This window comes from Jaculus jaculus, chromosome 11, assembly GCF_020740685.1.
Source record: "Jaculus jaculus isolate mJacJac1 chromosome 11, mJacJac1.mat.Y.cur, whole genome shotgun sequence".
Classification (NCBI taxonomy): Eukaryota; Metazoa; Chordata; class Mammalia; order Rodentia; family Dipodidae; genus Jaculus; species Jaculus jaculus.
Window position 1 is genome coordinate 67410019 of NC_059112.1, and position 17908 is coordinate 67427926.

The following is a 17908-nucleotide window of genomic DNA, read 5'->3' on the forward strand; positions in this document are numbered from 1 at the left end:
CACACAAATAGTCATTCCAACAAAGAAAAGGAAAGAGACAACAAAAAGCTCACAAATAGTAGTTCAAACAAAGAAAAGGAGAAAAAAAGAGATAGCAAAAACAGTTTAGTTTGCCAGTGACTACAAACTGAGACAGCAGCCTCTCCCATTGTCTATACAGATAGGGGAATGAAATCCCCTTCAAGTTGGCCTGGTGCACCCAGGACCCGCTTTCCGAACAGAGTGGCCTCCAGGAGCGCGTCCACCCCAACCACAATTTTCTAATGAACGGGAAAATGAAGGACAGGTTTTCAGGAAAGACAAAACACAGAAGCACACTTATCAGCCGGTGACCTGAGCGCCACGTGTTGGTCCTTAGCAGTCTCTGAGGAGATCTGGGACGAGCCCCCAAATGTTATGCCCAGTTCTTGGCATCCCCAGTGACCACCAAGAACCAAACATGTATGCAAAGGCAAGGAGCTTTAATTCGGGCTTGAGATTGGTCTCTTGACTTTACCAACACAGTGGATCCGTACAAGAACCCCGAGTAGTGAGAGGGTAGGGTTTTTATAGGGATTTGAACATAGAAGAAGGGGATGGGTACGTGATTGGTTGATTTAAACAGTAACTGCACTTGTACTCTTCCGGTTGGCTTAGGATTTTGGTGGGCAAAGTTGGCGGGCTGGGTCTAGGGGAACTGAACTTGAACTTATCTTTGACTACAGGATATATGGCATAATCAGTTCCCAGTAACTGTTAAACCCACCCTTACCAGAAGATAAAAACTCAGATCTTGCTGGGAAACAGAAACGTAGGCCTACTGAGGACTCTGAAGCCTGTCATGGCGTCCATCTGGTTCCTGAATCCTTCAGTTATGTTCTTTCTTTATTGACAACTTCCATAATTGCACACAATAGCCTATGGTAATCCATTCCTCCCTCCCCCCACTTTCCCTTTTGTAATTTCATTTTCCATCATACCCCTTCCCCCTCTCAATGTCTCTTTTTTTTTAATTAATTAATTAATTTATTTGAGAGAGACAGACACAGAGAGAAAGACAGGTAGAGGGAGAGAGAGAATGGGCATGCCAGGGCTTCCAGCCTCTGCAAATGAACTCCAGACGCATGTGCCCCCTTGTGCATCTGGCCAATGTGGGACCTGGGGAACCGGGCCTTGAACCGGGGTCCTTAGGCTTCACAGGCAAGCGCTTAACCGCTAAGCCATCTCTCCAGCCCTCAATGTCTCTTTTATTGTGATGTCATCATCTTTTCCTTCTCTTGTGATGGTCTTATATAGGCAAGTTTATGTCTTATGTCTGGAGGTGTGCATTGTAAGGTGACCTACCCTTCCTTTGGCTCTTTTATTCTTTCTGCCACCTCGTCCGCAATGGACCCTGAACCTTGGAAGGTATGATAGAAATGTTTCGGTGCTGAGTACTCCTCTCACTTCTCAGCACTATGGTGCCTTCTGAGTCACCCCAAGGTCACTGCCATCTGAAAAGAGAAGCTTCTGTAACCAAAAGTGAGAGTAGCATTAATACATGGGTATGAACATTACAAAAAGTGCTTACCAGGCAGTTTGGTGAACACAGTATATACATTTAGCCAGACACCAGCAGACATTACACTCCTAGGGCTCATGACTAGCCCTTTCATATGTTTTCAGCATCAGGGATATATTTCCTCCCGTGGAGCAGGCCTCCAGTCCAATTAGAGAGTGGTTGGTTTCTCCCATAACAGACATGCCACTATTGTACCCGTTGGCTTATTTGGCCTGACTGGCCAAATTTAAGGCTTGCAGTGTCCACTGTTGAATATTATCACTGGTGTTTTCTTTCTCTCCCATTGAACTTCATGTAGCATAGATTTTTCCAGCTTTTTGCCAGTTGGCCTACATGGAGGAGGTTTTCAGCTTAATTCCAGAATGATTTCTCAGTGACCTTGAAGCCCAAGTATGTGAAGTCTTTAGCAATGGGGTCTTACCATTTATTCCTGGTGGGAAACCAAGAACCTTGGAAATGGCCTGAAATGTTTTGGGAGTATCGGGAACCTCCCAGACCAACAACTACCTAGAAGGTTTCCCATCCCTGGCACTGAAAATTTTCTACAATCTATGGCTTCTGAGTGTTCCATTGTACAAAAAAAATAGGTTTCCGTATAATTTATTTATATCCTCTTAGATTTTTTCTTCCTCTTAGATTTTGATGAGCCCTCCCTCCACCTTTCCTTTACATAGTGACTTGACTTCCCCTGACCTCACTTAGGCCTTTTCACCCTCATTAATCTGTTCTTCAATTTACATAAATATAATACCATCCTATTAAATCTCCCCTCCTTCCCTTTCTATTCCCTTTATATCCCCTTTCTAGATTACTAGCTTTTGCTACTAAGTTTTCTTCCTACTCACACAGAAGTCCAATCATTTGTAGCTAGGATCCACATATAAGAAAGAAAATGTGGTGTTCGGCTTTCTGAGCCTGGGTTACCTAAGTACAATCCTTTCCAGATCCATCTATTTTCCTGCAAGTTTCCTAATTTCACTTCTTTTCTTTTCTTTTCTTTTCTTTTCTTTTCTTTTCTTTTCTTTTCTTTTCTTTTCTTTTCTTTTCTTTTCTTTTCTTTTCTTTTCTTTTCCTTTCTTTTCCTTTCCTTTCCTTTCCTCTTTCTTTCCTCTTTCTTTCCTTCCCTCTTTCTTTCTTTCTTTCTTTCTTTCTTTCTTTCTTTCTTTCTTTCTTTCTTTCTTTCTTTCTTTCTTCTTTCTTTCTTTTTTGAGGTAGGGTCTCACTCTAGCCGAGCCTGACCTGAAATTCACTAGGTAATCTCAGGGTGGCCTTGAACTCCGAGCAATCCTCCTATGTCTGCCTCCCGAGTGCTGAAACTAAACGCCTGGCTCTTAATTTCTTTTTTCTGTACTGCTTAGTAGAACTCCATTGTATAAATGTGCCACATCTTCATTCAATCAATTGAGGGACATCTAGGCTGGTTCCATTTTCTAGCTATTGTGAATAGAGCAGCAATAAACATGGTTGTGCAAGTATCTCTAAGGTAGTTAAATGAGTCCTTAGGATATATGCTTAGGAGTGCTGTAGCTGGATCATATGGAAAATCTATTTTTAATTGTTTCATGAACTTCCACATGGATTTCCACCATGGCTGGACCAGATTGCCTTACCACCAACAGTGTAGAAGGGTTCCTCTTTTTCCACATCCTTGCCAGCATTTATGGTCATTTGTTTTCATGATGGTAGCCAGTCTGACAGGAGTGAGATGGAATCTCAACATAGTTTTAATCTGCATTTCCCTGATTGCTAGGGATGTAGAATTTAAAAAAAAAAAAAAAATTATATGTCATCTGTATTTCTTCTTTTGAGAACTCTCTACTTAGTTCCATATTCCATGTTATAATTGTCTTGTTTGATTTCTTACTATTTATTTTTTGAGTTCTTTGTATATCCTGGATATTAATCCCATGTCAGATGCATAGCTGGCAGAGATTTTTCTCCCATTCTATAGGTTGCCTGTTTGCTCTATTCACAGTGTCCTTTGCTGTACAAAAGCTTTGTAATTTCATGACATCCCAGTGGTTGATTAGTGATTTTGTTTCCTGAGCAAGTGGAGTTATATTCAGAAATTCTTTGCTTATACTAATATGTTGAAGGTTTCCTCTACTTTATCCTCTAGAAGTTTCAGAGTTTTGGGTCTGATATTAAGGTCTTTGATCCATATGAACTTAATTCTTGTGCATGGAGAGAGTTAAGCATCTGTTTTCATCATCTGTAGACACATATTCAGTTTTTCCAGCACCATTTGCTGAAGAGGCTGTCTTTTCTCCAGTGAGTATTTGGCATTTTTATTGATGATCAGGTGGCTATAGCTGCCTTGACTTACATCTGGATCTTCTATTCTGTTCCACTGATCTATGTTTCTATTTTTTTTTTTTTTATGCCAGTAACATGCTGTTTGTGTTTCTATGGCTCTGTAACATAGGTTAAAATCAAGTGTGGTGATACCAATAGTCTTATTTTTGTTGCTCAAAATGTTTTCAATGTTGGAGGATTTTGTGCTTCAAAATGAATTTTAGGATTGTTTTTTCTATTTCCGTGAGGAGTGACATTGGAATTTTGATGGCAGTTGCATTAAATGTGTAGATTGCTTTGGGTAAGATTGCCATTTTCACAATATTGATTCTTCCAGTCCAACAACAAGAGCTATCTTTCTATTTCCTAGTGTCTTCTGCAATTTCTGTCTTCAGTGTTTTAAAGTTTTCTTTGTAGAGGTCCTTAACATCCTTGTTTAGGTTTATTCCAAGGCTCTTTTTCTTATGCAATTGCGAATGGGGGTGATTCTCTGATTTCGTCCTCTGTGTTTTGTTAGCTTATAGAAAGGCTACTTATTTATCTGTGTTTATTTTGTATTCTGCTACATTGCTGTAAGTGCTTTTCAGCTCTAACAGTTTGCTGGTAGAGTCTTTAGGGTCCTTTATGTATAGAATCATATGATCTGCAAATAATGATAACTTGATTTCTTCCTTTCCAATTTTTATCCCTTTTATGTGTGTCTCTTGCCTTATTGCTATGGCTAAGACTTCCAGTACTATATCAAATAAAAGTGGGGACAGTGGACACCCTTGTCCTGTTTCTGAAGTTTTTCTTCATTTAGTATTATTTTGGCTGGATTTGTCAGAAATAGCCTTCATTATGTTGAGATATGTTCCTTCTATTCCCAGTTTCTGTAGACCTTTTTTTTAAAGTTTTTTTTTGTTCATATTTATTTATATATTTGAGAGTTATAGACAGAGAGAAAGATGCAGATAGATAGAGAGAGAGAGAGAGAGAGAATGAATGGTTGTGCCAGGGCCTCCAGCCACTGCAGATGAACTCCAGACGTGTGCGCCCCCTTGTGCATCTGGCTAACATAGGTCCTGAGGAATTGAGGCTTGAACTGGGGTCCTTAGGCTTCACAGGCAAGCACTTAACCACTAAGCCATCTCTCCAGCCCTTGATTTCCTTCTTAATTTCTTCAGTGACCCACCCATTCATCATTTAGTAGTGTGTTGTTTAGTTTATATGATTTTGTGTATGCTCTATAGCTTTTCTTGCTATTGTTTGTAGCTTAATCCCATAGTAATCAGAGTGCAAGAACATTAAATTTTTCTGTATTCATTAAGATTTGCTTTGTGTCGTAATATATGGTTTATTCTAGAGAATGTTCTATGTGCTGCTGAAAAGAATGTGTCTTAGGATTTCATCTCATCCTCCTAGCTCACTGACACTGTTTTGGCCTCCTTTCCATTCCCTGGCCATAACAGGTTGCCCCCTGGCTAGGCTGCAGCCTGGGTAGCTATGCCTCAGGTATCTTCACTTGCTCCTTCCCTCTTTAGCTTCACTCTAATGTCATACTCAGTAAGATCCTCATATTCCCTTTCCTTCCTATATTTTTTATATCTTGAAGCACCTGTCACTAATATATTACTTTGACACCACTAATTGTAAACTTCCAAAAATCATAATTTTGTTATATTCTTTTTTTGTTTATTTTAATTTATTTATTTGAGAGTAAAAAACAGAGAGAAAGAGGCAGAGAGAGAGAGAGAGAGAGAGAGAGAGGAGAGAAGGAGAGAATGGGCATGCCAGGGTCTCCAACCATTGCAAATGAACTCCAGATGTGTGTGCCTCCTTGTGCATCTGGCTAATGTGGGTCCTGAGGAATGGAGCCTTGAACCGGGGTCCTTAGACTTCACAGGCAAGCGCTTAACTGCTAAGCCATCTTTCCAGCCCTTGTTATAGTCTTTTAAAAAAATTATTTATTTGAGAGACAGTAATACATATATGTGTACACATACATACATATATACATACATAGAGGGAGAATGAATGAATGATTAAATGTGGGCATACCAGGGCCTCTAGCCACTGCAAACAAACTCACATCTGCTACTTTGGGCATCTGGCTTACTTGAGCAGTGGGGAATTGGACCTTAATCCTTAGGCTTCGCAAACAACTTAATCATTAAGCCACTGTTATATTCTTTACTACAATAGTTCGTAGATGAATTATGTGTTTCAGACACTCATAATTGCTGAATGAATGAGGACATTATTTGCTGTAAATTTTATTGTCTACTTTTTGGATATTCAGGAAAGAACATTTTCCCCTCCCAGATTTTATTATGAGAAAAAGCTATGCTTTTTTTCAGAACTGTTGCTGTATTTTTGTCATAGGAACTCTGAAGTTTATAATTTGTATCATTTTTGCTGTGACTCCTTAGCAAGTTCTAAATGTATTTTCTTGTTCTGGGTGTAGCATTTGCTGATGTGTTGTACATTAACTGTGCTTTATCTAATAGTAATTATTTTTCCTCATATGTGTGTGTGTGTGTGTGTGTGTGTGTGTGTGTATGTTTTAAATTATCTCCTATAGGATCTGGATTACATGTGGTCATTTCCCTAAGTCACTTTAAGTCATTTTATCCCAAACAAGTGGTACACAAATCACTGAAAATTCTGTTGATTTTCTTCCCTAGGGAAGTACAGTGAATATGAACCTTATGGGATGGCTGTACTCTAAGATTGAAGTTTTCTTGGGTTCAGCTGGGCACATGACCCTTGGAATGACACTTCTGATTGGTGAGTGAATCTTTGTATCCCATGTCCTGTCTCTTCTGAAGGCTTGTCTGAGGAGTTGTGCCAGAGAAGAAAGTACACAAATTCAGTGTCAGCCATTTTGGTTATGATGTCACCTCTACAATTCACTAGGTCTTGCCATCTCCTCAGCCCTCTTTTGCCTAGTTAGAAGTAGCTGTTTGTACTTGAATTTCCACATTTTTAAAATGGAAGTTCTTTTTTTTTTTTAATTTTTTCAAAATATTTTATTTATGTATTTTTTTGATTATTTATTTATTTTTTTTTAATTTTAATTAACATTTTCCATGATTATAAAATATATTCCATGGTAATTCCCTCCCTCCCCACCCCACACTTTCCCATTTGAAATTCCATTCTCCATCATATTACCTCCTAATTACAATCATTGTAATTACATATATACAGTATCAACCTATTAAGTCTCCTCCTCCCTTCCTTTCTCCACCCTTTATGTCTCCTTTTCAACTTACTGGCCTCTGCTACTAAGTATTTTCATTCTCACACAGAAGCCCAGTCATCTGTAGCTAGGATCCACATATGAGAGAGAACATGTGGCGCTTGGCTTTCTGGGCCTGGGTTACCTGACTTAGTATAATCCTTTCCAGGTCCATCCATTTTTCTGCAAATTTCATAACGTCATTTTTCTTTACCGCTGAGTAGAACTCCATTGTATAAATGTACCACATCTTCATTATCCACTCATCTGTTGAAGGACATCTAGGCTGGTTCCATTTCCCAGCTATTATAAATTGAGCAGCAATAAACATGGTTGAGTATGTACTTCTAAGGAAATGAGATGAGTCCTTTGGATATATGCCTAGGAGTGCTATAGCTGGGTCATATGGTAGATCAATCTCTAGCTGTTTTAGGAACCTCCACACTGTTTTCCACAATGGCTGGACCAGATTACATTCCCACCAGCAGTGCAGAAGGGTTCCTTTTTTTCCACATCCCCGCCAATTTATATGATCATTTGTTTTCATGATGGTGGCCAATCTGACAGGAGTGAGATGGAATCTCAATGTAGTTTTAATCTGCATTTCCCTGATGACTAGTGACGTAGAACATTTTTTTAGATGCTTATATGCCATTCGTATTTCTTCCTTTGAGAACTCTCTATTTAGCTCCTTAGCCCATTTTTTGATTGGCTTGTTTGATTCCTTATTATTTAACTTTTTGCGTTCTTTGTATATCCTAGATATTAATCCTCTATCAGATATATAGCTGGCGAAGATTTTTTCCCATTCTGTAGGTTGCCTCTTTGCTTTTTTCACTGTGTCCTTTGCGGTGCAAAATCTTTGTAATTTCATTAGGTCCCAGTGGTTAATCTGTGGTTTTATTGCCTGAGCAATTGGGGTTGTATTCAGAAAGTCTTTGCCAAGACCAATATGTTGAAGGGTTTCCCCTACTTTTTCCTCTAGCAGCTTCAAAGTTTCCGGTCTGATGTTAAGGTCTTTAATCCATTTGGACTTAATTCTTGTGCATGGCGAGAGAGAAGAATCTATTTTCATCCTTCTGCAGATATATATCCAGTTTTCAAAACACCATTTGCTGAAGAGGCTGTCTCTTCTCCAATGAGTATTTTTGGCATTTTTATCGAATATCAGGTGGCTATAGCTACTTGGGCTTACATCTGGCTCCTCTATTCTGTTCCACTGATCTACATGTCTGTTTTTGTGCCAGTACCATGCTGGTTTTGTTACTATGGCTCTATAGTATAGGTTAAAATCAGGTATGGTGATACCACCAGCCTCTTTTTTGTTGCTCAGTGTTATTTTAGATATTCGAGGTTTTTTGTGATTCCAAATGAATTTTTGGATTGTTTCTTCTATTTCCATGAAGAAAGCCTTTGGAATTTTGATAGGGATTGCATTAAATGTGTAGATTGCTTTAGGTAAGATTGCCATTTTCACGATATTGATTCTTCCAATCCAGGAACAAGGATGTTTCTCCATTTTTTAGTGTCTTCTGCAATTTCTCGCTTGAGTGTTTTAAAGTTCTCATTGTATAGATTCTTTACTTCCTTGGTTAGGTTTATTCCAAGGTATTTTATTTTTTTTGATGCAATTGTGAATGGGAGTGATTCTCTGATTTCATCCTCTGTGTGTTTGTTGTTAGCATATATGAAGGCTACTGATTTCTGTGTATTTATTTTGTATCCTGCTACATTGCTGTAGGTTTTGATCAGCTCTAACAGCTTGCTAGTAGAGTCTTTAGGGTCCTTTATGTATAGAATCATGTCATCTGCAAATAATGATAACTTGATTTCTTCCTTTCCAATTTGTATCCCTTTTATGTGTGTCTCTTGCCTTATTGCTATGGCTAAGACTTCCAAAACTATATTAAATAGAAGTGGGGACAGTGGACACCCTTGTCTTGTTCCTGATTTTAGTGGAAAAGCTTCCAGTTTTTCCCCATTTAGTAATATGTTGGCTGTAGGCTTGTCATAAATAGCCTTTATTATATTGAGATATGTTCCTTCTATTCCCAGTCTCTGTAGGACTTTTATCATGAAGGGATGTTGGATTTTGTCAAATGCTTTCTCTGCATCTAATGAGATGATCATGTGATTTTTGTCCTTCAACCCGTTTATGTAATGTATTACATTTATAGATTTGCGTATGTTGAACCATCCCTGCATCTCTGGGATAAAGCCTACTTGGTCAGGGTGAATGATCTTTTTGATATACTCTTGTATTCTGTTTGCCAATATTTTGTTGAGAATTTTTGCATCTATGTTCATGAGGGAGATTGGTCTGTAATTATCTTTTTTTGTTCTATCTTTGCCTGGTTTTGGTATCAGGGTGATGCTGGCCTCATAGAAGGAGTTTGGTAGAATTCCTTCTTTTTCTATTTCCTGGAAAATCTTAAGAAGCAATGGTGTTAGCTCTTCCTTAAAAGTCTGGTAAAATTCAGCAGTGAATCCATCCGGGCCTGGGCTTTTTTTAGTTGGGAGATTATTGATAACTGTTCGGATCTCCATGTTTGTTATAGGTCTATTTAAGTGATTAATCTCATTTTGATTTAATTTAGGTAGGTCATATAGATCAAGGAAATCATTTCTTTCAGATTTTCATACTTTGTGGAGTATATGCTTTTATTGTATGTCCCTGTGATTTTTTGAATTTCTCTGGAATCTGTTGTGATGTTACCCTGTTCATCTCTGATTTTATTAATTTGTGTCTCCTCTCTCTTTCTTTTGGTCAGATTTGCTAAGGGTTTATCAATCTTGTTTATCCTTTCAAAGAACCAACTCTTTGTTTCATTAATTCTTTGGATTGTTCTTTTTGTTTCTATTTCATTAATTTCTGCCCTAATCTTTATTATTTCTTCCCGTCTACTGATTTTTGGTTTGCCTTGTTCTTCCTTTTCCAAGGCTTTAAGGCGAAGCATTAGGTCGTTTACTTGCGACCTTTCTAATTTCTTAATATAGGCACTTAAGGCTATAAATTTACCTCTTAGAACTGCCTTCATTTTGTTCCAGAGATTTTGGTATGTTGTGTTCTCATTATCATTTGACTCTATAAATTTTTTGATTTCCTTTTTGATTTCTTCATTGACCCACTCATCATTTAGTAGTGTATTGTTTAGTTTCCATGATTTTGTGTATGCTCTATAGCCTTTGTTGCTACTGATTTGTAGTTTAATTCCATTGTGGTCAGATAGAATGCAAGGAATTATTTCAATTTTCCTGAATTTGTTAAGATTTGCTTTGTGTCCTAATATATGGTCTATTTTAGAGAATGTTCCATGTGCTGCTGAAAAGAATGTATATTCTGCAGCCTTTGGATGAAATGTCCTGTATATATCTGTTAGGTCCATTCCTTCTATGACCTCATTTAGTCCAGATGCCTCTCTGTTTATTCTTTCCCTGGATGACCTGTCAATTGATGAGAGTGGGGTGTTGAAGTCACCCACCACCACTGTGTTTGGTGTTATCTGTGACCTTAGTTCTAATAGTGTTTGTTTGACGAATTTGGGAGCCCCCATGTTAGGTGCATATATGTTTAGGATTGTAATGTCCTCCTGTTGGAGTGTGCCCTTAATCAATATAAAGTGACCTTCCTTATCTTTCTTGACTAACGTTGGACTAAAGTCTACCCTGTCTGATATTAGGATAGCAACCCCTGTTTGTTTTCTAGGCCCATTTGCTTGAAACACCGTCTTCCAACCTTTCACCCTAAGATAATGTCTATCCTTTGTAGAAAGGTGAGTTTCTTGGAGACAACAAATTGTAGGATCCTGCTTTTTAACCCAGTCTGAAAATCTATGTCTTTTCGTTGGGGCATTGAGGCCGTTGATATTAAGAGATATTATTGAAAGTTGTGTATTTATGTTTGCCATTTTTTTGTGTGTGTGTGTTTCTGGTTCTACCTGTGCTCTCTTCTGTTAACTGGTATTTGAGTATAGCTTGTTTTTTCTAGGTTCCTTATATGTGTGCTTTTCCTTTTGTTCAGCATGGAGGATTCTATCAAGTATTTTCTGTAGAGCTGGTTTTGTCTTCAAATACTCCTTTAACCTGCTTTTGTCTTGGAATGTCTTTATTTCTCCATCTATTTGAATGGATAACTTTGCAGGATAAAGTAACCTTGGTTGACAGTTGTTATCTTTCAGAACTTGGAATATTTCACTCCAAGCCCTTCTGGGTTTAAAAGTTTGTGTTGAATAATCTGCTGTAATCCTGATGGGCTTGCTTTTGTAGGTAAGTTGAGTTTTCTCTCTAACTGCTTTCAATATTTTTTCTTTGGTGTTTGTGTTTGGAAGTTTGATTATAATATGGCGAGGAGAGGTTCTTTCCATGTTTTGTCTGGCTGGGGTTCTAAAGGCTTCCTGTATCTGTATTGGCACCTCTTTCCCAATTTGGGGGAAATTTTCCTCTATGATTTTGTTGAAGATGCCTACTATGCCTCTGGAGTGGAATTCTTCTCCTTCTACTATGCCCTGAATTCTTATATTGGATCTTTTCATAGTGTCCCGAATATCTTGAAATTCCCACTCATACTTTTCTATAAGTTTGTCTTTCTCTTTGTTGGACTGCATTAGGTCTGCCACCTGATCTTCTAGCTTAGATATTCTGTCCTTTCCCTCATCCATCCTACTGGTGAGATTTTCTACAGAGTTTTTTATTTCATTAACTGTGTTCTTCATTGCTAGTAATTCTGACTGGTTTTTCTTTATTATTTCTATTTCCCTATTTATGTCTTGTATTGCCTTCTTTATTTCATTAAATTGGTGTACTGTGTCTTCTTTGATTCCTTTGATTTCCTCTTTGATTTCTTCTTTGATTGTTTTCATGTGTTCTTTGACCTCTTTGTACATATTTATAATTATTCTTTTGAGCTCTTTCTCAGGCATTTCCTCTAACTCTTTCTCACTGGATGACATTTCTGATGCATTAATACTTTTAGGTGGATTTATATCGTCTTGCTTTTTAGTGTTTCTTGTGTTATAATGTATATATTTTTGCATCTTGGATTAAGTTAATGCTTGGATTTTCTAGTTAGCTGTGTATTCTTAGCTGTATCAATTGATTTGATGTAATATATTTTCAGGGTAGGACCTTAAGGTGTGAGGGTGGCTCTTAAGACTCTCAGAGTATCTACAAAGATGTTCTTAGGGGTTGAGTTTCCCTGCTATAGGAGTATTCAAGCAGGCTGAGTGGAATAAAATATAGGTAGATTCTAAAATTTAACTAATCACTGGATACATTCAATCAAAAACAGCCCCGAGTATGTATGCAAGAGTAGTTATTATAATGACCAGATCCTCTATCAACAAAGAGGTTTAGATTTCTGGTCTGTTCAGGGATCCAAGTCAGCTTGTGACCAAGTGAGACCCTTCCCTGGTGCAATCCCAGTTACCTTGGGTGATTTTGGTCTCAGTCAAGTTGCTGCCTGGGTCATCGGGCTGCTGTTCTGATTTCTGGAGCTGGGCACTTGCTTTTCCTATGGGGCAAACTGAGCCGCTGCTGCTGCCTCTGCTGCTGCTGTAGCTGCCACTGCTGGAGCCACCACTGCTGCTGGAGCTGCTGCTGCTGTGTCCACTGCCGCTGCTCCCCCTGAAGCTGCTGCTGCGGGATCTGCTGCTGCTGCCGCTCCTGGGTCTGCTGCTGCTGGGGCCGCTGGTACCGGTGCTGGAGCCGCTGATGTTGCTCCCGAACTCTGCTCCTGCTTGGGTCCTGTTGTCAGCCCAAGTTGGCGTTGCCGGGTCCCGGGCCGCTGCTGTGTTCGCTGGAGCTGGGCTCAGGTGGTGGGGGAGGGGAGGGAGACATGGCTGCTCTGGTTGTCTCGCTGCTCCACGTGTTCTTCTACCTCGCGGTCTGCTCCTCCGTTGCTTGCTGCCGCTCTCCCCTCACGTTTCCGAGTTGCGGAGAGCGCGGGTGTGAGGGGAAAATCCCGCATCTGGCTTTTCCTGCGGCTCGAGCCGAGTCTGGCGGCTTTCTGCTGCGCTCGGCCGCGGCAGTTGGCCGAGCTGCTGGAGCCGGTTTTCCCACCTGTGCAGGCTCTGGGTGCTCTATAACTCTTCTACTTCTCCGCTGCCGCTTTAATTTCCTATACACCTCACTTTTTAGTAAAAGTGTGTATTTTGCTGAGTTTTTTTTGGTCTTTTTCCCCCCTAGGCTGCTTTGGCGTGGTACCTACGCCGCCATCTTAACCGGAAGTCGATCTTTTTTTTTAATTTTTAAATTTTTATTAACATTTTCCATGATTGTAAAAAAATATCCCATGGTAATACCCTCCTTCCCCACCCCCACACTCTCCCCTTTGAAATTCCACTCTCAAAGAATGTAAGAGCTAAATCATTTTACCTCCCCATTACAATCATTGTACTTACATATATACAATATCAACCTATTACGTATCCTCTTCCTTTCCTTTCTCTTCCATTTATGTCTCCTTTTTAACTTACTGGCCTCTGCTACCAAGTATTTTCCTTCTCATGCAGAAGCCCAATGATCTGTAGCTAGGATCCACATATGAGAGAGAACATGTGGCGCTTGGCTTTCTGGGCCTGGGTTACCTCACTTAGTATAATCCTTTCCAGGTCCATCCATTTTTCTGCAAATTTTATAACTTCATTTTTCTTTACTGCTGAGTAGAACTCCATTGTATAAATGTGCCACATTTTCATTATCCACTCATCAGTTGAGGGACATCTAGGCTGGTTCCATTTCCCAGCTATTATAAATTGAGCAGCAATAAACATGGTTGAGCACGTACTTCTAAGGAAATGAGATGAATCCTTCGGATATATGCCTAGGAGTGCTATAGCTGGGTCATATGGTAGATCAATCTCTAGGTGTTTTAGGAACCTCCACACTGTTTTCCACAATGGCTGGACCAGATTGCATTCCCACCAGCAGTGTAGAAGGGTTCCTCTTTTTCCACATCCCCGCCAATTTATATGATCATTTGTTTTCATGATGGTGGCCAATCTGACAGGAGTGAGATGGAATCTCAATGTAGTTTTAATCTGCATTTCCCTGATGACTAGTGACGTAGAACATTTTTTTAGATGCTTATATGCCATTCGTATTTCTTCCTTTGAGAACTCTCTATTTAGCTCCATAGCCCATTTTTTGATTGGCTTGTTTGATTTCTTATTATTTAACTTTTTGAGTTCTTTGTGTATCCTAGATATTAATCCTGTATCAGATATGTAGCTGGCAAAGATTTTTTCCCATTCTGTAGGTTGCCTCTTTGCTTTTTTCACTGTGTCCTGTGCAGTGCAAAATCTTTGTAATTTCATGAGGTCCCAGTGATTAATCTGTAGTTTTATTGCCTGAGCAATTGGGGTTGTATTCAGAAAGTCTTTGCCAAGACCAATATGTTGAAGGGTTTCCCCTATTTTTTCCTCTAGCAGTTTCAGAGTTTCAGGTCTGATGTTAAGGTCTTTTATCCATTTGGACTTAATTCTTGTGTATGGTGAGAGAGAAGAATCTATTTTCATCCTTCTGCAGATACATATCCAGTTTTCAAAACACCATTTGCTGAAGAGGCTGTCTCTTCTCCAATGAGTATTTTTGGCATTTTTATCGAATATCAGGTGGCTATAGCTACTTGGGCTTACATCTGGCTCCTCTATTCTGTTCCACTGATCTACATGTCTGTTTTTGTGCCAGTATCATGCTGGTTTTGTTACTATGGCTGTGTAGTATAGGTTAAAATCAGGTATGGTGATACTACCAGCCTTATTTTTGTTGCTCAGTATTATTTTAGATATTCGAGGTTTTTTGTGATTCCAAATGAATTTTTGGATTGTTTTTTCTATTTCCATGAAGAAAGCCTTTGGAATTTTGATAGGGATTGCATTAAATGTGTAGATTGCTTTAGGTAAGATTGTAAAGTGGAAAATCTTATCCTTCTTGAAGTCTGCCTCAGTATTGTATCTTAGGTGTTCAGAGAGATTGTATTTTTGAAACCTGAAATCAGCCAGGGACTGTACCATGGAAGGTCATCATGATCTATAGCAGAGGAGGGTTTGCTTCCTTTTGGTCAAATTCAGCCAGGATGCCTAGAGAGCTTGGGCTTACTGGGAGTCAGCTAAGGTATTCTGTGGTTGAGAATCCAGTAGTTGGAAGCAAGGAGCCCTCGTTCATTCTGTGCTACCTGTAATTAGTGTTGTCATTTCAAATAAGAATGTTAGCCTGTGTCTCAGGTTTTTGTAACATTCTGGATTTCTGATGAATACTTTCTCTGTCTTGTGTCTAAATTTGCTTAGCCAGAGCTCCATGGTGACCGGTGTTAGGTGGGTCCTGAAAAGATGAAGCTTTGTGGATTCACTTCTTTGGTGTTTTTCTCTCATTGCAGACTCTCAGAGTCTGTGTTAATAGTGCCATGGTTTATAGATGGCTTTCCACGGTGCACAGACCTATGGCATGGTGGTATGAAAGCCTTGGATTCAGTTCTGTGTATATTTTTATTCCTTATAATTCCTCAGCACAGGAAGCCTGGTTAAGAGGACTGGAAGGAGGGCTGGAGAGGTGGCTTAGCAGTTAAGGTACTTGCCTATGTGCCTAATGAATGAGGTTTGATTCCCCAGAACCCACTTAAGCCAGATGCGCATGCATCTGGAGTTTGTTTGCTGTGGCTAAAGGCTTTGGCATGCCAATTCATTCTCTAATAAATAAAAAATGTGTGTGTGTGTGTGTGTGTGTGTGTGTGTACAAATATTTAAAAGAACTGGAAGAATAATCCCAACAGAAAACAAACAGATCTGCTAAACCTTCTTCCCTTCTCTAGACTCTCCCTCTAAAACCCTTTTTTCTTAATTAAACTTATATAAGCCAGGTGTGAACCACACTTGGGAATCCTGGGAGGCTATGGTGGGAGATTGCCATGAGTTCAAGGCCAGCCTGGGATGGATTGAAGCCCTACCTCAAAAAAATAAAAATTCTTGCTGACAGAAAGGTGGAAGAAGCCATTCTACATATAGTTCAGTGGAAGAAAGAGATACCACCAGTGAAGATACTCAACAGTGGACATTGCAAGCCTTATAATTGGCCAGCCAGGCCAAATGAGCCAACGGGTGCAATAGTGGCACGTCTGTCATGGTAGAAACCAACTGGCCTCCAATTGGACTGGAGGCCCGCTCCATGGGGGGAAGTACATCCCTGATACTGAAAACTTAAAACAGGGGTAGTCATGAGCCCTAGGGGTGTAACATCTGCTGATGTCTGGAAAAATGTATATACTGTGCTTATCAAACTGCCCAGTAAGCACTTCTCTTAATATTCATACCCTTATATTAATGCTACTCTCACTTTGGGTAGAGAATCTTCTCTTTTCAGATGGCAGTGACTTTGGGATGACTCAGAAGGTGTCATAGTGCTGGAAAGAACTGGCTGGAGTACTGAGTAACATCTCGATCACACCTTCCAAAGCTCAGTGTGTAATGTGGAAGAGGTGGTAGAAAGAATGTAAGAGCCAAAGGAAGGGTAGGACTCCGTACAACATGCTCCCTCCAGACATAAAATGGCCTGGATATCCATGACCTCATAGTGCCTGACACTACCTACACAAGACCATCATAGGAGGAAAAGACCATGACCTCAAAATTAAAGAGAGAGTGATTGAGATGGGGAGGGGATATGATGGAGAATGGAATTTCAAAGGGGAAAGCTGGGGGGAGGGTATTACCATGGTATACATTTTATAATCATGGAAAATGTTAATAAAAATTGTGAAAAAAAAATTCTTGCCAGGTGTGGTGATGTATGCCTTTAATCCCAACACTTGGGAGGCAGAGGTAGGAGGATCAATGTGAGTTCAAGGTCATCCTAAAACCACAGAGTGAATTCTAGGTCAGCCTGAGCTATAGTGAGACGCTACCATGAAAAATTAAAATCTCACCTTTCATGTTCTTCAGTGTTCCATTTAGTCTCCCCCATATGAAGAATTTTAGAACTTGAAGGAATTTTAGAACTAGAAAATACTTGTCGTCCCTACACAAAGCTTCCTTGGACAGGGAATTGAAGCCTAGAAAGGTCAAACTATTTCCAAGGTCATTCTTGTCACTGCCAGCCATAGAACCCATGTTTGCTTGCTCTCATTTCAGCCATTTCTGCTAGACCATAGGAACTTCTCCAGTTAAGGGTTCATTTATTTTACTAAGCACCTCTCTAACATTTTTCTTGAGACATGTTCTTTAGGTTGACTATCTTGACTTACTGTGATATGTTGAAATCTTTGTCAGTGAGAGGTCTCAGCAGTGGGTGCTTAGTCTGAATACCTGGAAGACCAGTTTGCTGGCTAGTCTTCTGCTTTCCTCAGTTCTAGTCTTTTCCTTCATATCTCCAGACTGCTAATGGGAAGTAGTAAAGTAAAAGTGCCTCTTGCTTATTGAGTATCTGCCTCATGCTGTTCCTCTTCTGTCCGGGTTTGGCAGTTTTAGACTCGCCTTATTCCATGATGGTAAATGCCTTCCCTTGCTGGGGGCCACAGTGCTGCTCTTTATGCAGTGTGCTTCTCTCTCAGGAGCCTCTGGTCTAATACCTCTTTAAAATCTCTTTTCTTTATTTAGGGGGCATGACTTGTATTTTCTCACTAATTTGTGCCTTGGCCCTTGCTTATTTGGATCTGAGAGCAGAGAGAATTCTTCACAAGGAACAAGGAAAAACAGGTAAGTCTGAGGGAAAAAAAACAAAACAAAACAGTGGCTTTTGGAGGGTCATTTACAGTGACAAAATACTGTTTCAATTTTGTACATTTCATGGGGCTGAATACATGTTTTTTTTTTTCTTAGATCTGTTTCCACTTATATTTATTTGAAACGTTTTCCCCTTTA

General features: G+C 39.6%; 1 protein-coding gene across 2 annotated transcripts in view; it reads left to right on the forward strand.

Moving 5' to 3' along the window:
• Mfsd1 (major facilitator superfamily domain containing 1) overlaps nt 1-17908 on the forward strand; it is a 47322-nt gene that overhangs the window by 18810 nt on the left and 10604 nt on the right. For both annotated transcript variants that reach the window (XM_045161636.1, XM_045161637.1), the window contains exons 7-8: nt 6502-6604; nt 17645-17743. In XM_045161636.1, the coding sequence (XP_045017571.1) occupies nt 6502-6604; nt 17645-17743 (202 nt within the window). The remainder of the gene's footprint in view (nt 1-6501; nt 6605-17644; nt 17744-17908) is intronic.